The 22,920-nt window shown below is 48.4% G+C and overlaps 1 protein-coding gene across 1 annotated transcript in view; it reads left to right on the top strand.

Annotated features, from left to right (window-relative positions):
• Nucleotides 1–22,920, top strand: part of si:dkey-181m9.8 (E3 ubiquitin-protein ligase RNF31) — an 81,388-nt gene that overhangs the window by 55,624 nt on the left and 2,844 nt on the right. The window contains exons 17-18 of the mRNA XM_056293956.1: nt 22,457–22,625; nt 22,706–22,821. Coding sequence (XP_056149931.1) covers nt 22,457–22,625; nt 22,706–22,821 — 285 coding nt within the window. The remainder of the gene's footprint in view (nt 1–22,456; nt 22,626–22,705; nt 22,822–22,920) is intronic.

Genomic DNA, 22,920 nt, shown 5'->3' with positions numbered 1-22,920 from the left:
TCTTGCTCCGGAGTTGAGATGTACGGAGACGCTCACGTGTCAGTTCGTGGATGTCTAGCATGTTGGCTTCCAGGTCAGCAACATATTCGGCTGGGGGACTACGATGGGCGTTGGCCTCCTGCACCCGTAGAGTGAGTCCTTGGGGCTGGTGGACTTCACGGCCAAGCATCATCCGGTTCGGCGTATACCCTGTAAGGGCATGGGGTGAGCTGCGGTACGTCGATGGCGTTATCACTCCAGCCTTCAGCATTTCCTGGAGGTGCTGTTCCTCCTCTTGCTGGAACCCCAGCGGTGTGCGGCGGGCTGCCTGGCGTACTGGGCGTCCCTCTCCGGTGTCGATGCGGTGCTGGACAGCATCAAAACAGCCCAGGTCGTCGTTTGCTGCTGCAAAGACCTCCTTGTGCTTGACCAGAAGCTGCAGTAGGGCTCTCTGCTGCCCCTCTTCGAGCTCCTTACTGGCGGCTGCATACAGGGATGACAGATGGTCTGGTAGATCCAAGGCTGTTGCGGACTCCAGCCGTCGCACTGACACTTGTTCCTTCTCCGCCGGGTTCGTGGGGTTCGGCTCTAGGGACGGGGTTTCCTCTGCCTCAACCAACACGCCCAAGCAAACACCTCTCCTTAGGGTCACTTCGCGGGGCGACAAGTTGCATAGTCGCACAGGGACTCTCTTGGCAACGTCGACTACTACACTGCCTGAAGAGACTCCTTCTGCAAGGCCAGTGGGCTCCAGGACGGCAGAAATTCCTGGCTTTGGGCCTTCCACTAGACCCCAGACGTCGCGTTCGCTCTCCGCTGGTAAAGTCGAGGGGCACTCCAGCAGTACTCTGGAAACCGTGTACTCTCCTAGCGACCTGCCTATGACGACAGTGCCGATCGGTTCTCCATCAACGTGTACTTGTCCTCCGACCGAAACTGTGACTCTGGCGGCTAGCATAAAGTCCAGACCCAGGAGAAAGGGGTCGCGGATGGGTGCGACGTAGACGTCCCAGTCCTTGGTCTTACGGCCCAAGCGGATGGTGACTCTATACTTCGGAGTCTCGGTCATTTCTTTCCCCTCCTCCGCGTTCCTCAGGACGGCAGTCCCCACACTTGGCTGACCAGCTAGCTCCAGCTGACGGAAGGTGTCTTCAGACATGACGGTCGCCTCCGCGCCGGTGTCCTCAACGCACTTGAGTTCCAGTTTGTTGACCGTGATGGGCACTACCAGACTAGGACCATCTCCTGCTGCTCGGTTTATGCGGGGTGCTGGCTGGCTATCGGCCTTTTCCTTGACGTGAGGGCTCGGTGAGCGGGAGGTGCAGTCTCGTTTGAAGTGGCCCTGGCCTCCACACTGGTAACAGGAGCCTCTAGGGGTGGCGCCCGGACTCGGTGATTGGTAACGCCGCTGCCCATTAGTGCTGCTCGCCGGCCGCTCTAGAGTTCTGCCCCGTTCCTCCTTCTTCTGTTCGGCTGTGTCGGATGTCAGCTGCGGGGGGGACGGTTTCCAGGAACGCCGCATTTCCTGCAGCAGCGCCGCTACCTCGGCTTTCAACTCCTTGATGTCAGCATTTAGGTCGGACTGCGTCGCGCCGGTGGCCGTCGATGTCGGGTTTGCCGCTCCCCCTTTACGCTCATCATCCCATGACACTCGGCGAATCCGCCCCTTAGCTTCGCTCTCCCTTCCAAGCGTTGCTCGATAGTCGTATTCTCGGGCTTCTACCTTCTTGAGGGCGTCTGCCAGGGTCTTAGGTTCGGAGCCCAGGACTTCGTAGGCGATGTTTTGGTTGCGCAGGCCTCGCAGGAACGCCTCGGCCGCAAACTCCTCCTGCAGTCCGACGTCGACCCCTGGATAGGCTAGCGTAGCCAGCTTCCGTACTTCCTCTCCAAATTCAGACAGGCTAGTCTCCTTCCCCTGCCGAACCTCGCTCAGTTTACGGCGGGCAGTACTTTCGGGTATTTCTCGTCCGAAACGGCGCCGTAGCTGCTCCACCAGCTTGTCGTAGTCCTCGCGGATAGGAGTCGGTTGCGCCATAACGAATGACATAGCGCCTTCTCGCAGTCGCAGGTAGAGCATGTCCAGGCAGACTTCCTTGCTCCAATTCCGCTTCCGGGCCATCCTCTCAAACGGGCCAATAAAGGAGTCCCAGTCGCCCTTCCCATCGTAGGTAGCTAGCAGCTTCACTTCACTTTCGTGTCCTACTTCTCTCCTGTAGCTACTACTCCGGTCCCGACCGTTCCCTACCACTGGACTATTTGTTATGACGGATGGCGGCCCTCCGGTACCACCAGTAGGCGGCGCCGCGTCACCCCGGCTGGGCGTGCTCAGGAAATGGTGACTCCCTTCCGGAAATGCGTTCCGGGCTCTGGCGCTCCTACCACCCCGCTCCGCTGGAGTACTGGTGACAAGGGGTTTGGGATGGTGACTTCTGTTGCGGCCATCCGCTACTGGGCCGACATTCTCCATTCCCGGGGGCAAAGCATATTCACGGGGTCTCACATCCGGTCCGTCTGGACGGGGGACCAGTGGAGTAGTTAACTCCATGTCCTGCACCTCCAATGTTGTGATGCTATGACTGGCTCCATGGCCACTATCAAAGCCCTCCTGATAGCCATTGAATGGCTGCGGGGAACTAGGGAGCGGGCGGAGTCCCGTGCTCAATTGCTGCACAGCGGGAGGTTGGGGATGTGGCACAACTCGCCCGACAAGTACCCCTTTAAGCATGCACTTCACCTCCTCCATTGATTGTTCCTGCTTTTCTTGGTTAAGGAGGGACCGCTCAAACATTTGGGCTAGACGACACATCTGCTTTTCCATTTCGCTTTCCACAGCGCTATCCTCTCCCCCCCCCCTACAGCACCGTGCTCCACGTGCTCGATCTCCTCAGTAGGTTCCAACATCATCTAGATCACATGCAACGATGGCCTTGATAAAGTGCTACTGCACGTAATTAGCCGGTTGCTAGTTAGCAAGGACGCTAACGTAAATAGCAATAGCACCGCTATTCTGTATGGAGACAGAATGCAATCCAATATCACCACTTCTGAACACCACTTGTCGCGGGACTGGGTTTAGATGTTCTTATATTAAGTAGTTGGAGGCTGGGAATTATGGTGCGACAACACAGTCTCTGGCGTTAATTAGCCGGGCTAGGCTACGGGTTTAGCAACCCACCTTGCACTGCTCCTGCAGTCTGCAGACGATGACGGACGCTGGCTAGCCTGGCTGGGATGGTCTCACTCTGCAGACACTCGCGCTGTCACTGGCTGCACACTCTGATCTCTCTCTGGGGGCTGGTAATCACTCTTACTGGTTCTATTATGGTCGTCGCTGGTTAGTCACTGTCTAGCGTCAGCTCAGTCGAGGTGTAGGAGTCAGGAATGTTACGTCTGATCGCTAACACGTTATGCTAAGCTAACACTGTGTGACAGTCTGTAAACCACTATAACAACTAACCCACGCTGTGCTGTGCAATGGATAACAATAGGCAGCACGCACGCATTCCTAAGTCTCTTCTCATTGGCTAACAGGGTCTCGCTTTACTTTAGTCAGACTGTCTGTCTGTCACTATCTATCAGGGAGCTGTCCCGCAACACTACCTCCACTGCCGCCTTACCGCAGAACGGCGGGGCAGCTTGATGGCGCAATGTTCCCGCCTTGAAAAGGCGGAGTAAATGGTGTGGAACTGATTTCCCGCCAGTACTCTCTAATGAACTGCTACTCTCGCAAATCAGTATCCTCCAGCTAATTACTACTCTGAAATGAGTTACTGCTCTCCTCAAATTAATTATTACTCCCTAATTTAACGACCACATTACTCAAATGAATTGTTACTCTCTCCAAATTAATTACAATGTTACAATTTCCTGTAGCAGACGCTTGTACCCAGAGCGACGTACTTCTTAAGAGTTAATACAACACAAGCAAGGATCTAGTCAGGAGGCGACAAGGATCTAGTCAGGACGCGACAAGGATCTAGTCAGGAGGCGACAAGGATCTAGTCAGGAGGCGACAAGGATCTAGTCAGGACGCGACAAGGATCCAGTCAAGAAGCGACAAGGATCTAGTCAGGACGCGACAAGGATCTCGTTAGGAGGCGACAATGCAAGTGTCGTATCCACAACATCCAGTGTTGTAAATGTGATGTTCATTACTGCCTACCAACGGCTTAAGAACAGATGCCAGAAAGTTAGAGATGTTATAGGTCACTGAGTTGATCATACAAACAATAGGCTGTAATGACACATCCTGTTTATCTTAGGTAACACATACAGACTAGGTGTAGGGCCCCCTGGGTATAATCTGTGGTACACAATTCTGTCAAAAGCATTGTCCTGTTCTACCAGCTTCAGACAATCTGAGACCTATTTCTTTCGACCACTGCCTGGATCTCGTTTTCAGGGGCTCATAAGTATTGTAGTGAATTCGGGGGGGCAGTCGGGAACTGCCACAGCCGGGACGCGACACCGTGTCTTCCACACCACGGGCGACTACGTTAACCAGTCGACTAAAGGGTCCGACTTGTTAGCCAAGGGCTAGCGAGTCTATTTATCCTCACCATCCCACTTCTGACACAAATGTAGCGAATTCGGGGGGAGCAGCCCTGGTATCACCGCAGCCGGGACGCGAACCCATGTCTCCCATACCACGGGCGGCAACGTTAACCAGTCGAGTCGACTGGGTAACGTTGGCATCAGAAGTGGGATGGTGAGACCGTGAGGCCATCGGAAGCGTGTGCGCCCAGAGGCGTGAGGGAGCTGATATGCTGAAGCGCGGGGACGCGCTTCCCGAAGTTAGGGGGGGTTGTGTAACGTGCACGGATAAACAGACTCGCTAGCCCTTGGCTAACGGGTCGGACCCTTTAGTCAACTGGTTAACGTTGTCGCCCATGGTACGGGAGATCTGGGTTCGCGTCCTGGCTGCGGCATTTTCCGGGCTGCCCCCCGAATTCGCTACAGTATTCATGTGGCTAAGTAATGTCATAACTTTCTCGTGATAGTCTGTCTGGTTTAATACAACAGTGCATCTTCCTTTGTCTGCTGGGAGGATGATGATGTTATTGTCCTTACTGAGAGTCATGAGAGCTTTCCTGTAATCTCTACTGATGTTGGATGGTGGCACCTTCGCATTGCTGAGGCAGGTTGAAACTTTCGTCCACAGTTGCTCTGCTTCCGGATCCGCGATGTTGTTTTTTCGGATCGCTGATTCTGTGGCTGTGATCAGTTCCACTAGTGGGATTTGCATCAGCATGACAGCAAAATTCAGCCCCTTAGCAAGGATGTCTTTCTCTGCCTGGGTAAGTTGTCTGTTGGACAGATTCTTCACCCACTTGTCCACATCTCCGGGGTGTGTCTGCCGTCCGTGTCGATGTCGCCGTCCGTTGTCTGCCGATGTCTCTGACGTGCAGCAAGTAGGTCAAATTTCTTTTGCTGCCTGGTTTTCCACTTTCTGTGTTGAGCTAGACGAGCCTTATCTGTGAACTCAATAACACATTGGAAAGTAGTCTCATCTAGACGCGACGTGAGTCTGTTGGATCTGCTCTCCTTTGGTGTCTGTGAATGTTCTCATTCATCCAGGTCATGGTTATTCAAAGGAATTGAATCATGTGCAACTGGACTTGATATATATCCGTGAAGACGTTTCGTCTCTCATCCAAGAGGCTTCCTCAGTTAGTGCCTTTCTGACTAGACCAAGCTAGTCTGACTGGCTGGTGATGAGACTCAGAATGTATCCTCTAGGAGTCGTTATCAGAGCTATAGATGTCCATGGCTCTTTGTGTTCCGATGTTTAGCAACGCCCGTCATTATCAGAGGTATTGATATGCGTGGCTCTTTGTGATCCGATGTTAAGCAGCGACGGTCGTTGGGGGTGTTTGTTTTGACTTCGTTAGTGCTCCATTCAGTGGTCATGAGAGTCGTTGGAGCCGTTAGTGAGCGACTGTTGTTCTTGGAGGCTAGGCTTCTTGAGTCTCCTGGGTAGAGATGAAAGGACGGCATTGTAAGTGGGAGATAGGTGGTGTCGCAGACCTCCTCCTCTGTTGAGGGATGGTTTTTCCAGTTTCGCATAGATGGCTTCCTTCACCCCTCTTTCAAACCATCTATCTTCCCTGTCCAAAATGTGTACGTTGCTGTCCTCGAAGGAGTGTGTCTTCTCCTTTAAGTGTAGATAAACTGCTGAGTCTTGTCCTGAGGAGTTTGGCCTCATCTCTACCCAGGAGACCCAAGAAGCTTAGCCTCCAAGAACAACAGTCGGTCACTAACTGCTCCAACGACTCATGACCACTGAATGGATCTGAGTTTCATCACCAGTCAGTCAGACTAGCTTGGTCTAGTCAGAAAGGCATCCAAGCCTCTTGGATGAGAGGTGAAACGTCTTCACGGATATATACCAAGTCCAGTTGCACTCGATTCAATTCCTTTGGAGCTCCTCTTTGGCTTTCAAAGCGTCGATAGTAAAATTAGTTTGTCTCACCCGTTCGTTCAACAGCCGGCTCTGTGCCTTCTGGAGGATCTGGTTAGCTCAGTGGCCCTTGACCAAAGATTTCATTTGCAGGCTGTTAGGTGTAATCCTGTTCTATCTGCATCTGAGCCTGAATCACAGGTGGTTAGTCTGCTATCTTACACGCTGTTCGCTCATACTCACATACAAGTTTAAGGCAATCCTCGCCGAAATAAGTCAAAATGTCTTGATGCACGCTCAATAATTCAGGTAAGAAAATCAAAGAAGGTTGAGTCAGTTCATCAGGACACAACGTTTAATGAGAGAACGGTTTCATCATCATCTAAGTGACCTCTTCTGTTGTGGTTTCACCACCCCGAGCTGCCTCGCCAGCACGTTCGAGCCAGAGCCCTAGAAAGAGAGTAACGTCAATGAGGGGTCAGAACGCGAGAGGGTCACGTGGTTCATGTAGCCACCGAATAGTTCCAAACGAAGCTTGGCGGGTCATTTAAAGGAACTGCTTAGCCGCGGTTTCTGGTAACTACTAACCAATATTTCAGATTTATATATACATATTCCAACGTGATACATATTCTATGCGCATGTGTAGGAACATTAAAACTAATATTTTGTTTGAAATTGACGAGCTATCACGCTTTAAATTACATCGTTAATTTGATTCAAACGTGCTTGTAAAATGGTCATCGTTAAAATGTCAACTGTAGCTTCTTAGCTGTAAATTAACCTTTGATTAATGCGAGAAACAGACCTTCGCCATAGAAATCCTATTGGCCCGGGTCGCACTGTTTGGAACTATTCGGGGCTCCCATGATCCGCCATTGCTGTTAAATAACTGGCCCATTGACGTCTATGGAGTTGACGTAACTCTCTCTTTTTAGGGCTCTGGTTCAAGCCACTCCCCCAGCTCGGACGCGCCGGGAACATCCGAGCGCTCGGCTCGCGCTCTGAGGAGACGGGCGCTGCGCTGCACCAGGTGTTCGCCATCATCCATCAGGCGCACCTGCGGCCATCAGGCAGCCCTCTACAAGAAGCCTCCCAGAACGCTTCTCTGTGCTTCGACGTACTGAACCCTGCGGTAAAGCTCCGACAAGCCCATTCCAGTGGTTCCTAGTAACCCTTTTCTCGTGCCTATTCCCACGCTCTTGTTTTGTTTCTCCCAGTGTCTAACTCCTGTGTTCCTGTTTTTCATCTCGCTGTTTTTGTTTCCCTCAAGACCCTCCCTCCGCGACTTCCACGGCTCCACGCGTGTCCCTCGCTCCTCGTCCCCAGCGACCATCACATTTCCTCGAACCCCCTCCAGCGATCTCCTTCCGCTTCTCTCTCCCTGGCCCTCTCCCTTCGGAATTTACTTCCTGGATCACGGATCCGGACTTCCTCGGACAACCCCTCGCTCAACGGATTTGGACTTTGGTAGCCATCTCACAAACAGACCCGCTATCCGCACCATACATTCCCCCCACCTTACATTCCCCTGTTATTATTTTGTGGCAGTTTCTTTATTTTATCCTGCATTAAAATTTGCCTTGGGATCTCTCGGTACTCTGTGTCCGTCTGCCTTTGAATTACGCTACACTGGCCTCTGGTCTTCATTCGAGAGCCGTAACAGCTGCAGTTTCAACTGACTGCAGGTATCCCCACACTTGATACAGTGGTATAGCCACCCAAACCAACGACCAGTTTCATATGCAAACTGGCGTTACCATGGGCGTCCGGGTGTGGCGGAATGGACCGCCGCACTACCCGGTAACATGGGGCTCGCCGGTTTGAATCCCCGTGTTACCTCCGGCTTGATCGGGCGTCCCTACAGACGCAATCGGCCGTGTCTGCGGGTGGGAAGCCGGATGTGGGTATGTATCCTGGTCACTGCACTAGTGCCTCCTCTGGTCGGTCGGGGCGCCTGTTCGGGGGGGTAAGGGGAACTGCGGGGAATAGCGTGATCCTCCCACGTGCTAGATCGGCAGAGGGGGTGGAGCAGCAAACGGGACAGCTCGGAAGAGTGGGGGTAATTGGCCAAGCACAATTAGGGAGAAAAATGGGGGCAACCCCCCCCCAAAATGGCGTTACCATTAACTAAAGTTACAATGGCCATGTGTACTATTCACAGAGGATTAGGAAATAGTTGCAACAATCACAACATTGTAAGATTGGGGCCCTAACCGAAGGGGGGCTAAGAGTAAATCTGTCACCATTTTACAATGCTGTGATTGCAACTATTCCCCAACCCTCTGTGAATAGTACACATGACCATTGTAATTCTAGTTACAATGCTCATCCAGTGTATATTTTAACTTCTGGAGTGATTCTGAATTGCTGGTTCATCTAGAATAGAGTAAGTACCATCTTTCTTGCTTAACAAGCTGCTATTAGTCTTATTCCAGCTTCTTGAATATTAGTCCTTTTCTCTATACATCTGCTGCTGGTTCCTAGTGGGATCTTATTCTAGCTGTAGCTGTCTTATTCAATTTACTTACTTGTCTTATTTACTTATTCTAGCTGTAGCTGTTTTTCACCTAGTGTGCCCTTAAATATTTCTTGTTGCCTAGCTGTTTTGACCTAGTTGTCCTTTTAGCTTCTAAATATATTCCTTGGTAACTTGCTGTTTGCAGTCTTAATAGTATCGTGTGAGGTTTTGATAGAGGTTTACATAAGTGACCAGTTTCTGGGCAATAAGCCTATTTTCAGTGTACCTCTTTGGCTAATTGGGTGTTAAATGGCCAGGGTGTGGCCTGCACTCATGGCAGACAATTAGCAATCAGTGTTCTTTAAATCAATGCTGCTACTTGGAAGCAGCATTGATTTAAAAAAAAATCTCTTTCTTGCACTTTTACTTTGGCACTGGTTTTGCTCCTAGATGCTTGTTTAGATGCACTTATTGTAATGATCTGTGCCCTCTGGCTATGTTAACTTATAACATTAATAAAGCAAGGACGACTTCTCTCGTGCTGGGTGTTTATTCACCGACCGGATTCCGACTGACGTTGTTACGTACATCACGTGACTTTGTTGTGGCGCTACGGAAAGCCGTAAGGGACATTAGCAAATCAAATATTACTAGCAAATATTACATCTCCCTTTTTCTGAAAAGTGCTGCTTTCTCTGCAGAGATACAGACCACGTTGAGCACGTTTATAAGCGAATACAATCTTAATAAGAAAGAATATGAAAGTGGAACTCTTATATAACTGGACTGCAACAAAGTAGTGTAAAACATTTCCCTCACTGTCTAAATGTGACACCGTAATAACATTTCATCTTTTTTTTTTTTTTTTTCATTTCATTACTGGTAACTGCAAACAGCAGGTAGGTACACAAGGTAAGTGAACGCTGTAAATATTTCTTTTCAAAACATAGCAGGTATAGTACAGGTTGGTGTAAAATTCTCTTTTTTTTAACATTCATAAGTCAAGGATTTGTCTTGGTTTGATCGTGCGACCTGACCTCGTGGTGTAACCAGGCTGTGTGTCTGGTTGTCGCTGATTGTTCGTGTCTGGAGGTTCAGCATGCTCTTGCTGATGGGCTTGTGTGTTGTTGTTAGCGCTGGTAACAGTCTGCTGTGAAGTGTGTGTGTGCGTAGTGTGAGTGTTCACTCTGCTTTGTCGCAGGTGTTGACGGTTGCGTTGGTAGATCTGACCTTCTTTGGTTTGGATGTGGTAGCTCCTGTCTGTGTTCGCTGGTCTTTCCACAGTTGCAGGTCTCCAGGATCCATCCTCCTGCCGGAAGCGGATTGGTGTGCCTGCGGGCAGGTGGGGCAGAGGTTTGGCTGTTCGGTTGTAGTATGCCTGCTGGCGCTGTTGACATACCTCTCTCCTTTTGTGAACATCCTCCTGACTGGCGATCTGTGGCTGCAGGTGTTTTGCTGTTGATGGGAGAATGGACCGCAGCCTCCGACTCATCAGTAGCTGTGCCGGTGATTTCAGGTTGTCCACCGGTGTGTTGCGATACTCCAGTAAGCTCATGTAGGGGTCTTTGTTCTCAGCTTTGGCTTTGTCCAGGATGCGTTTGGCCGTCTGGACAGTCTTCTCGGAGAGGCCGTTGCTCTGTGGGTAGTGGGGGCTTGTGGTGGTGTGTGAGAAACCCCATGTCTGTGAGAAGTTGCGGAACTCACCAGAGCTGTAGCACGGACCGTTGTCGCTGATGATAGTCTCGGGGATTCCGTGTCGAGCCATTGCTGCTTTCAGCTTCATGATGACGGCAGATGAGGTGCAGCTGTAAAGTCTTTCTAGCTCGAAGAATCTGGAGTAGTAGTCCACAGTGACTATGAAGTCCTGTGAGTTCCATGTGAATAGGTCTGTGCCTATCACTTGCCACGGCCGCTCGGGTATGGCGTGTGACATCATTGGTTCCTTTGCATTTGCGCTGCGCCGTTCTTGGCATATGCTGCAGTCTGCTACCGCATCCTCGATCTGTTTCCCCATGCCAGGCCAGAACAGTAAGTCTCTTGCTCGGCATTTGCTTTTTTCCACGCCAAGGTGGCTGGCATGGATGCGCTGTATCATGTCCTTGCGAAGCTTTTGGGGGACAATGATTCTCTCACCTTTGAACAGGATACCGTCCATTTCTGAGATTTCTGCTCTGTGGTTCCAGTATTCCTGGATGCTGAGCGGGCAGTTTTTCTTTGTGTCTGGCCAGCCAGTGAGTGTGGCTCGTCTGAGTGCGGTGAGCTGTGGATCTTGCGCTGTTTCCTGCTTGATTTCTGTGAGTCTTGTGTCGCTCACAGGGATGTTGCTGAGGACTGTGTGCACTTGGGCCTCCATCCCTTCCTGTAGGTCACTGTCGTGGTGTTCTATTGACTTGCGTGACAGTGTGTCGGCCACCGGTATGTCCTTACCGGGGCGGTGGATGATTTGGATGTCGTATTTTTGGAGCGCCAGGATCATCCGTTGCAGCCGGGGTGGTGCTGCTGCCAGTGGCTTTTTTAGTATTGCCTCCAGAGGCTTGTGGTCTGACTCCACAATCACTTTTCGTCCATACATGTACTCGTGGAACCTCTTGCAGCCGAAGACCACAGCGTAGAGCTCCTTCTCTATCTGTGCGTAGTTTTCTTCAGTGCTGTTGAGTGACTTGGACGCATAGGCAATTGGTTTGCCATCTTGGAGCATGACAGCCCCAAGGCCACTTTTGGATGCATCCACTTGGAGTCGCAGCTCTTTCTGCGGGTCGAAATATGAGAGTACTGGACCTGGGTGCTGTGTAATGAGATTCTTCATCTCTTGGAACGCCTTGTCGTGGACTGCATCCCACACAAACTCACTGTCCTGTTTCAGAAGCTGTCTGAGGGGTGAGTTTATCTGTGAGAGGTGTGGAGCAAATCTGGCGAGGTAGTTGATCATGCCGAGGACTGTCTCCAGCTCTGCTTTGTTCTGTGGGGGTTGCATGTCCTTGACCGCCTTCACCTTGTGTGGGTCTGGTTTGATGCCTTCGTGTGAGAGCGTGTGGCCGAAGTAGCTTACCTCGGACACGCATATGTGACACTTGTCGGGGTTGAGCCGCACCCCTCGCTCCCTTGTGCGCTTCAGCATCGCTCTGAGACGCTGGTCATGTTCCTCTTTAGTCTTGCCGAACACTAGTATATCGTCCACTATGGCCGTCACACCGTCCAATCCTTCATATGTTTCATCCACGCGTCTCTGGAACTCGTCTTGAGCGGACACGATTCCGAATGGCAGTCTGAGGAAACGATACCTGCCAAACACTGTGTTAAATGTCGTCAACATTGAGGATTCAGTGCTCAGTTTGATGGCCCAATAGCCTGACCGCGCGTCTAACACGCTAAAGTACTCAGCTCCAGCAAGCTTTGTGGTGGCGTCCTCCAGCGTGGGGAGGGGGTAGTGAGGTCGTTGTATCACTTTGTTAAGAGCTCTGGGGTCTAAACACACTCTAAGTTTGCCTGTCTTTGGCTTCTCAACAATGACGAGTGCGTTCACCCATTCTGTGGGTTCTGTTACCTTACAGATTATGCCGCCTTTCTCCATGCTGTCAAGCTCGTCCCTCAGTTTGCTGCGTAGGGCGATGGGGATTCTGCGTGGCGGGCAGACGACCGGCGTTGCATCTGGTGTGACGCGAAAGGTGCACTCGCCTGGGAACTCTCCTATTCCCTGGAAAACATCTGCATACTCATCCATTATGCTCTGTGATGTGACATTTGTTTTCCTTGCTCACAGCCATCACTATTTTTACCAAGTTTAGGTCACGGCATGTTTTCATTGCCATGACTGGTGGGGCGTTTGTGTCAATGACGTAAAAGTCCAGCATCATTGCATTGTCTCTGTACTTACATTTGAGTTTGCATGTGCCTTTCACGCTCAGCGCGCCTCCTCCATATTCAGTGAGTCTGTGTATTGCTGGTTTCAGTGTCACATTTTTGAACAGCGCCTGGAACAGGTTGGTGGGAATAGTATTGGCCTGTGCCCCAGTGTCTAGTTTAAACTTTACCTTCTGTGGAGGTGTGCCAATTCCAACCTCTACGTAAGCCTGCTCGTTGCTTTTTCCGTTGTTCTCTATTGAGATGCAGTCTATGTACAGCTCTGTCTGTTCTCCCACAGCGGTGCTCTCCACTGTAATGTTGTCGAAGTACAGTTCTTCCTGTTCTCTGTCAGTGGTGCACTCTTCTGGGTTCTCTCCGACGGCATGTACTGTGCCGCGGTAGTACTTTGTCTGTCCCTGGGAGCTAGACTTGCATACTTTAGCAAAATGATTGAGCTTCTTGCATTTAATGCATTGTTTACCCTTAGCTGGGCAAGTGGCTTTAGCGCCGTGTAGCCCTCCACAATAGCTACACGCCCTGGCGGCGGTGCTAACGTCCCTTTGTCTGAAGTTAGCGTTAGCTGCTTTGGGTGCGTTCGGTTTGTAAGTCTTTCTGCCTATTGCGTGCACCGTTTCATGTGTGCTGCCCTGGCCCATAAACGTTAGCTGTTGCTTTGCTAGCTCGTGTGAGCGGGCTACATCTATGGCTTTTTCTAGCGTTAGCTCAGCTCCCTGGCTAAGTAGCTTTTCTCTCACTCTGGGTGAGTTGGTGGCAAACACGATGCGGTCCCTGACCATCTCGTCGGCATTTGGGTAGCCACAGTCTTTGACTAGGAGCTTTAGCTCAGTTACAAATCGTTCGAAGGATTCACTCTCTCCCTGCATCTTTTCATGAAATTTATATCTGGCATAAATCGGGTTTGCTTTGGGGGTGATGTACTCAGTGTACTTATCGTAGTACGTTTCTAGCTTCTTGGCTTGTTCTCCGCTGAGTGTCCAAGTGTTGTGCACATCGCGCCCTTTTTCCCCTATCCAGAGCAGGAGGTAGCTGCATTTCTCCTCTTCGTTCTTCCCGCGCAGGGGGCCCGTGAACATTAGCTCCGTTGTTTGTCGAAATCGTCTCCATGCTTCAGGTAAGTTCGCCGATTCCCAGTCCATCCGTGGAGCTGGAACGCCGTAAGAATCCATATTGGGTATTTAAACTCCGCTACTCTGACACCATGTAATGTTCTGTGCCCTCTGGCTATGTTAACTTATAACATTAATGAAGCAAGGACGACTTCTCTCGTGCTGGGTGTTTATTCACCGACCGGATTCCGACTGACGTTGTTACGTACATCACGTGACTTTGTTGTGGCGCTACGGAAAGCCGTAAGGGACATTAGCAAATCAAATATTACTAGCAAATATTACACTTATGACCTCTGGTAACTAGTAGTTCTCCTGATCTCCTAAGTTAAATGATGCAATTATTGTAAGTCGCTTTGGATAAAAGCGTCGGCTAAATGACTGTAATGTCATGTAGTTAATGGTCACGGTAATTTGCATATGAAACTGGTCATTGGTTTCGGTGGTTATACCACTGTATTGTTCATAAGGGTGGGGGTACCTTCAGTCACTGTATTGTTGATAAGCGTGGGGGTACCTGCAGTCACTGTATTGTTTATAAGGGTGGGGACTTATAAGGGTGGGGTACCTGCAGTCACTATAGTGTTTACAAGGGTGGGGACACCTGCACTCACTGTATTGTTTATAAGGGTGGGGGAACCTGCAGTCACTGTTGTTTATAAGGGTGGGGACACCTGCAGTCACTGTATTGTTGATAAGCGTGGGACACCTGCACTCACTGTATTGTTTATAAGGGTGGGGGTACCTGCAGTCACTGTATTGTTTATAAGGGTGGGGACACCTGCAGTCAATGTATTGTTTATAAGGGTGGGGGTACCTGCAATCACAGTGTTGTTTATAAGGGTGGGGGTACCTGCAGTCACTGTATTGTTTATAAGGGTGGGGGTACCCGCAGTCACTGTATTGTTTATAAGGGTGGGGGTACCTGCAGTCACTGTATTGTTTATAAGGGTGGGGGTACCTGTATTCAGGTGAGACTGCAGAGGTAACTCAGATGGTGATGAAACGTTTCTGTCAGTAAACGTTGTGTTCAAATGAACTGATGCAACTTCCTGTGACGTCCTCACCTGGATTATTGAGAAGCATCAACGCTGTTGTTGGTCTACGCAGGACACACAAAAACACACTGCTGTTATTTCACATGAAGTGCACTCTGCTATGATTTGATGGTTGTGTAGTTGTTGAAGATGTGTGTTGACCCTGCTGCTGTGATTTGATGGTTGTGTAGTTGTTGAAAATGTGTGTAGACCCTGCTGCTGTGATTTGATGGTTGTGTAGTTGTTGAAGATGTGTGTAGACCCTTCTGCTGTGATTTGATGGTTGTGTAGTTGTTGAAGATGTGTGTAGACCCTTCTGCTGTGATTTGATGGTTGTGTAGTTGTTGAAGATGTGTGTAGACCCTGCTGCTGTGATTTAATGGTTGTGTAGTTGTTGAAGATGTGTGTAGACCCTGCTGCTGTGATTTGATGGTTGTGTAGTTGTGGAATATGTGTGTAGACCCTGCTGCTGTGATTTGATGGTTGTGTAGTTGTGGAATATGTGTGTAGACCCTGCTGCTGTGATTTGATGGTTGTGTAGTTGTTGAAGATGTGTGTAGACCCTGCTGCTGTGATTTGATGGTTGTGTAGTTGTTGAAGATGTGTGTACACCCTGCTGCTGTGATTTGATGGTTGTGTAGTTGTTGAAGTTGTGTGTAGACCCTGCTGCTGTGATTTGATGGTTGTGTAGTTGTTTAAGTTGTGTGTAGGCTGGTAGGTAAATCATTGTGTAGTTGTTGAAGTTGTGTGTAGGTCGGCGGGTTAAATAGCCCTGCTGCTGTGATTTGGTGGTTGTGTAGTTGTTGAAGTTGTGTGTAGGCTAGCAGGTTAACCATTGTATAGTTGTTGAAGTTGTGTGTAGGCTGGCAGGTTAAATAGCCCTGCTGCTGTGATTTGGTGGTTGTGTAGTTGCTGAAGTTGTGTGTAGGCTGGCAGGTTAATCATTGTATAGTTGTTGAAGTTGTGTGTAGGCTGGCGGGTTAATCATTGTGTAGTTGTTGAAGTTGTGTGTAGGCTGGCGGGTTAAATAGCCCTGCTGCTGTGATTTGGTGGTTGTGTAGTTGCTGAAGTTGTGTGTAGGCTGGCAGGTTAATCATTGTATAGTTGTTGAAGTTGTGTGTAGGCTGGCGGGTTAATCATTGTGTAGTTGTTGAAGTTGTGTGTAGGCTGGCGGGTTAAATAGCCCTGCTGCTGTGATTTGGTGGTTGTGTAGTTGCTGAAGTTGTGTGTAGGCTGGCAGGTTAATCATTGTATAGTTGTTGAAGTTGTGTGTAGGCTGGCGGGTTAATCATTGTGTAGTTGTTGAAGTTGTGTGTAGGCTGGTGGGTTAAATAGCCCTGCTGCTGTGATTTGGTGGTTGTGTAGTTGCTGAAGTTGTGTGTAGGCTGTCAGGTTAATCATTGTATAGTTGTTGAAGTTGTGTGTAGGCTGGCGGGTTAATCATTGTGTAGTTGTTGAAGTTGTGTGTAGGCTGGCGGGTTAAATAGCCCTGCTGCTGTGATTTGGTGGTTGTGTAGTTGCTGAAGTTGTGTGTAGGCTGTCAGGTTAATCATTGTATAGTTGTTGAAGTTGTGTGTAGGCTGGCGGGTTAATCATTGTGTAGTTGTTGAAGTTGTGTGTAGGCTGGCGGGTTAAATAGCCCTGCTGCTGTGATTTGGTGGTTGTGTAGTTGCTGAAGTTGTGTGTAGGCTGGCAGGTTAATTATTGTATAGTTGTTGAAGTTGTGTGTAGGCTGGCGGGTTAATCATTGTGTAGTTGTTGAAGTTGTGTGTAGGCTGGCGGGTTAAATAGCCCTGCTGCTGTGATTTGGTGGTTGTGTAGTTTGTTGTGTTGTGTAACTTTGGTACTGAAACCATGATCAACATTATTGTTCAGGTAGATGACCCCCATGTATTGTTTCGCATTTCTTTCGAGCTCCTACTTTTGCGTGAATTAAATAAAGGAGACTGAGAAGTTACCTTTGTCACTACTTCCACGTTCGCCACAATATAAACTATGTCGAGCTACCAGGTTGGAGGGAGAATATAAACTATGTCGAGCTAACAGGTTGGAGGTGTTGTAATACAGTAATTTGACAATGGGTGTCGCTAATGCGCTGTACTGTCTTCTAGTGTCTGCTTGTAGTTACGGTTTGATGTTTTCTGAATAAACACGTTAAAGAGCAATTGGTTATGGGCACAGAGCGTCGCTAAAAGGCTGTTTTACACGGAGTTCTGTGTGAGATAAACTGTGTTGTGGAATTCACAATGGAAGATAAGCTGTTTATGAACAAGCTGAGCGGACCAGAGAACTGGGCAACGTGGAAATTTCAGATGGAACGCTTGCTGAAGGAGAAAGGACTATGGGTCTTGCTAATGGAGACGGATATCCTAGCCGCAGATGCTAATGCACGCGCACAAGCTGAATTCAGGAGACGGAGAGAGGAGGCATTCTCTGTGTTAGTGCTGAATGTAAGTACACCCCAGTTGTACCTGATAACAAGCTGCCAGACTCCAAAAGAGGCGTGGAACACGCTGAAAGGACATTCTGAGAGAGATACTTAGGCAAATAAACTGTTCCTGAAGAAAAAAATATTTCAGATGTGAAATGAAGGGAGGAGAAAGTTTAAATGAACATTTAAAACGAATAAGGAACTGACTGATCAGCTAGGAGCAATAGGTTCTGTGATTGAAGAGGAAGACAAAGTTATAACACTCTTGGGTAGTTTGCCACCAAGCTATGCTACAGTTGTCACTGTGCTAGAAACAAAGATTGGCAGTTTGACACTGCAGTTTGTTCAGCAAGCATTAATAAATGAAGAGCAAAAGCGAGTGAATGCTAATGATACTCCAGTTGAAGTGAGTGAATGCTAATGATAACTCCAGTTGTGCTACGTCAGGTGGTGCATCAGGTGGTGTATCTTCAAGACTACCAGCAATTCTCAAAAGCACAGTCTGTGAAACTCGGTGACGGCAGGGTGGTTGACGCCCTAGGACTTGACAATGTCAAAATGAGAATCACTTTCAAAGTAAGTGATATAAAAAATGTCACAATGTATGATGTCCTGTATGTTCCAAAGCTATCTGGGAATCTATTCTCAGTGGGAGCTGCTGCCAGAAAAGGAAATACGGTGCAGTTAAAGAAGTCTCGCTGCTACATACTTGGGAAAGATGGAACTCTTCAAGGACTGGGAACACAAAGATCTGACGGGCTGTATCAGCTGGACGTCAAAGAAAGTTCGTCTGTCTGTCATGGTGCATCAAGTGCATCAGTAGCAGCCAGCCTGTGGCACCACCAAGCTGTAGGAACTAAAAGATCTGGTGAACGGAGTGGACTTCTCTGCAGAGAAGGAGGTTCCTTTCTGTGAAGGATGTGTGGAAGGCAAGCTGTCTAGAAAGCCATACAAGCCAGTTGGAGAAATCCGTTCCAAACGCAAGTTGCAGCTGATCCATAGTTACGTCTGTGGTCCCATGCAGACAATCTGTAGGTGGAGCAAAAAATGTTGTGACTTTTATCGATGATTACTCTAGATGCTGCAAGGTATACTTTCTGAAACAGAAGAGTGAAGTCCTTAGCAAATTCAAGGAATTTGAGAAAACATTCTCCAATGAGTGTGGGCAGAACGTCACGAGACTGAGAACAGCCAATGGTGGTGAGTACACATCAAAGGAGTTTCAAGAATATTTGAAGGCTCAAGGTATCCACCATGAGATGACTGTACCTCACTCACCACAGCAAAATGGTGTTACAGAAAGAAAAAATAGGACATTAATTGAAGCAGCTAGAAGTATGCCGTCTCATGCTAAATTGCCAAAGCTGTACTGGGCAGAGGCTTTAACAACCGCAGCTTACATACAAAACAGGCTGCCCATATCTGTCCTGAAGCAAGAGACACCCTACGAGAGATGGTGTGGCAAAAAGCCGGACATGAGTCACATGAGAGTGTTTGGCTGTGTTGCTTATGCACATATCCCAGACATAGAGAGAAGAAAACTGGACAAGAAGGCTGTGAAGCTCTGTTTCATGGGATATGCAAACAACGCCAAAGGCTATCACCTGTTTGATGAAGAGAAAAAGAGGATTCTAATTCGTCGTGATGTCATCTTTAATGAGTCAGACTTCGACTGGAAACAGGAAGTGGAAGTGACCTGCTCAGAGAACGAGGTAACCATGAACACAGATGAGAGTGGAACACCAGATGACGAGGTCACTGTCGATGAAGCTGCTAGAGAAGGCAGCAGAATCAGAAGGGCTCCAAGGAGATATAGATATTATGAGTTTGCTGATAAAGTGACTTTTGATCATTATGCCAATGTGTGTCGTGTCATAGAGCCAAGCACACTGAAAGAAGCAATGATGAGTACTAATGCAAAGGAATGGCAGGAGGCGGCTGACTTGGAATATGAGTCGCTGCTGGAAAATGAGACGTGGGACTTAGTGGATTTACCAAGGGATAGAAAGGCCATAGGATCAAGACGGGTGTTCAAAGTCAAGCATCATAGTGATTGACGAGTGGAGGGATACAAGTGTAGACTCGTCGCCAAGGGCTACTCACAGTTGTATGGTGCTGACTATGATGAAACTTTTTCACCTGTGGTATGATTCAGCTCAATTCGTACATTACTGTCCTGTGCCGTCCAGAACAATCTACATGTGCACCAGATGGACGTAGTAACTGCATTCCTTAATGGACACCTGGAAGAAGAAATCTACATGGAGCAACCAGAGGGATACATCAAACCAGGGCAGGAACACCTGGTGTGTAAACTGAAGAAATCAATCTATGGACTGAAGCAGTCTCTTCGTTGCTGGAGCAAAGCTTTCCCGGAGTTCATGATGGAAATTGGATTTAAACAGAGCACATCAGACCCCTGTGTGTTTGTGAGATCAAGACAAGAGCTTGAGATACTCGCTGTTTATGTGGATGATCTGATTCTGATTACGGAGTCGATTGCAAGCATGAACGAGTTGAAAATGGCTCTCAAGAAGCACTACAAGATGAAGGACATGGGTGAGCTGTCCTATATCCTGGGCATCTCTATTGTCCAAGACAAAGAAAAGAACTGTGTCTTACTTCATCAGAAGCATTACATTGAAGCCATTCTTCAGAAATATGGGATGGATAATGCAAATCCTGTTGCAACTCCTGCTGATGCCAACGTCAAATTGAAAAAAAGTGATGGTGTCAGTAAGCCTGTGAACCAAAGTACCTATCAGTCCGTGGTAGGAAGTCTGCTGTATGCTGCGATGGCCACATGACCAGACATAGCTCAAGCAGTGAGTGCTGTGTCAAAGTTTAACGCAAATCCAGATGCTGCACATCTGACTGCTGTGAAGAGAATACTTCGATACTTGAAAGGTACAGTGAACCTTGCTCTCAAGTATGAGCGGTCAGAGTCTGGAACTTTGATCGGCTTCGCAGATGCTGACTGGGCCGGTGATCAGGATGACCGCCACTCAACAACCGGCAACATATTCTTACTGAGTGGAGGAGCAGTGAGCTGGCTCAGCAAGAAACAGGCAACAGTTGCACTTTCAACAGCAGAAGCTGAGTACATCGCACTCAGTCAAGCTGCTCAAGAGGGTACCTGGCTGAGACGATTACTGAATGATCTCGGAATGGATGCTACACCCACAGTGATCCTGGAGGACAACCAAGGAGCCATTGCAATCGTGAAGAATCCAGTGGATCACTCAAGGACTAAACACATAGACGTTCGCTACCACTACATCCGTGAACGTGTGCAGAATGGGCAAGTAGAACTGCAATATTGCCCAACAAATGACATGAAGGCAGATATCTTGACCAAACCACTGACTAAACAGAAGTTTGAATGTCTTAGGAGAGAAATTAGGTTTTTCCCTATGTAATTCTGTTTACTGTAATAGGTACTGTTTTTCTGTTGAAAATGGTAAGAAAACTGTAAGCAAGGTAAAAGGAGTAAGGAAAGGAATCTTGCAAGTTTTTCAGTTTAAAGATTTATTATCTTGACATTATTTGTGAAGGAGAGCACGGCTCTTAGTAAAATAATTTAGTGTGAAGTGCCTTAAGTCCATTGTAAAATTTAGTGGGAGTGTTGTAATACATTAATTTGACAATGGGTATCGCTAATGCGCTCTACTGTCCTCTAGTGTCTGCTTGTAGTTCCGGTTTGACTTTTTCTGAATAAACACGTGAAAGAGCAATAAGAGGGAGAATATAAAATATGTCGGGCTAACAGGTTAGAGGGAGAATGTTGTAGCGTGTATGGATAAGTAGACACGTTGGTCCTTGTCTAACGGGTCGGATCCTATAGTCGAGCGGGTAGCGATGTCTCCTGCGGTGCGGGCGATACGGGTTCGCGTCTCGGCCGCGGCAGTTCCTGTGGTTGCCCCCCGAATTCGCTACAATATAAAATGTGTCGAGCTAACAGGTTAGAGGAGGAATATAAAATGTGTCGAGCTTACCAGTTAGAGGAGGAATATAAAATGTGTCGAGCTTACCGGTTAGAGGAGGAATATAAAATGTGTCGAGCTTACCGGTTAGAGGAGGAATATAAAATGTGTCGAGCTAACAGGTCAGAGGAGGAATATAAAATGTGTCGAGCTAACAGGTCAGAGGAGGAATATAAAATGTGTCGAGCTAACAGGTTAGAGGAGGAATATAAAGTGTGTCGAGCTAACAGGTTCGAGGAGGAATATAAAATGTGTCGAGCTAACAGGTTAGAGGAGGAATATAAAATGTGTCGAGCTTACCAGTTAGAGGAGGAATATAAAATGTGTCGAGCTTACCGGTTAGAGGAGGAATATAAAATGTGTCGAGCTTACCGGTTAGAGGAGGAATATAAAATGTGTCGAGCTAACAGGTCAGAGGAGGAATATAAAATGTGTCGAGCTAACAGGTTAGAGGAGAAATATAAAGTGTGTCGAGCTAACAGGTTCGAGGAGGAATATAAAATGTGTCGAGCTAACAGGTTAGAGGAGGTCGAGCTAACAGGTTAGAGGAGGAATATAAAATGTGTCGAGCTAACAGGTTAGAGGAGGAATATAAAATGTGTCGAGCTTACCGGTTAGAGGAGGAATATAAAATGTGTCGAGCTTACCGGTTAGAGGAGGAATATAAAATGTGTCGAGCTAACAGGTCAGAGGAGGAATATAAAATGTGTCGAGCTTACCGGTTAGAGGAGGAATATAAAATGTGTCGAGCTTACCGGTTAGAGGAGGAATATAAAATGTGTCGAGCTAACAGGTTAGAGGAGGAATATAAAATGTGTCGAGCTAACAGGTTAGAGGAGGAATATAAAATGTGTCGAGCTTACCGGTTAGAGGAGGAATATAAAATGTGTCGAGCTAACAGGTTAGAGGAGGAATATAAAATGTGTCGAGCTAACAGTTTAGAGGAGGAATATAAAATGTGTCGAGCTAACAGGTTAGAGGAGGAATATAAAATGTGTCGAGCTAACAGGTTAGAGGAGGAATATAAAATGTGTCGAGCTTACCGGTTAGAAAGCCTGTGTTCTGGCCAGTCTGGTGCCGTGTTGTACTGAAGCGTTTCAGCCTGGCTGTGCTGTTAAACAGACGCGGGGTGAGTGAACGCAGCCTTCAGCAGCGCTGCCTCCGTGTTGTTAAACACACGTCTCTTCTCTGTCAGGCAGCACTACAAAGAGCATCTGGTGGACCTGATCAACCAGACCCAGGCCGACCCTGCCATCCTGTTCGATGCAGTGGAGATTGTCGCTGAGCTGCGGCGCTGGCATGTCACCGTTCCAACCAGAGGACAAGAGGAACCAGAAGCCTTTTACATGCAGCGCCTCCGACTGGTCAGTGCTGAAATGTCTTAATGTAACTTTGTCAGAATCAACATACTCATCGTCTTTCTGTCTTCATTCTCTGTTGCCAGACTCTGAGACACAGTGTACCCCTGAGAGACCAGCTGCCCATACCAGTCAGAGCTAAACATGACCTCTGCACTGTGACCTCTTCTTCCATGCCAGGCCCCCCCACAACCACTCTGCAGTAATGCTCTTCCACGACAAACGCACACAGACACACATACATTCGGGGCAATAGTGACTAGTTGGTAGAGTAGGTCGTCTGGTAACTTAAGGGTCCCAG

This window comes from Lampris incognitus, chromosome 14, assembly GCF_029633865.1.
Source record: "Lampris incognitus isolate fLamInc1 chromosome 14, fLamInc1.hap2, whole genome shotgun sequence".
Lineage (NCBI taxonomy): Eukaryota > Metazoa > Chordata > Actinopteri > Lampriformes > Lampridae > Lampris > Lampris incognitus.
Note: the sequence above shows the minus strand (reverse complement) of the source record. Positions and strands in the feature narration are given on the sequence as shown.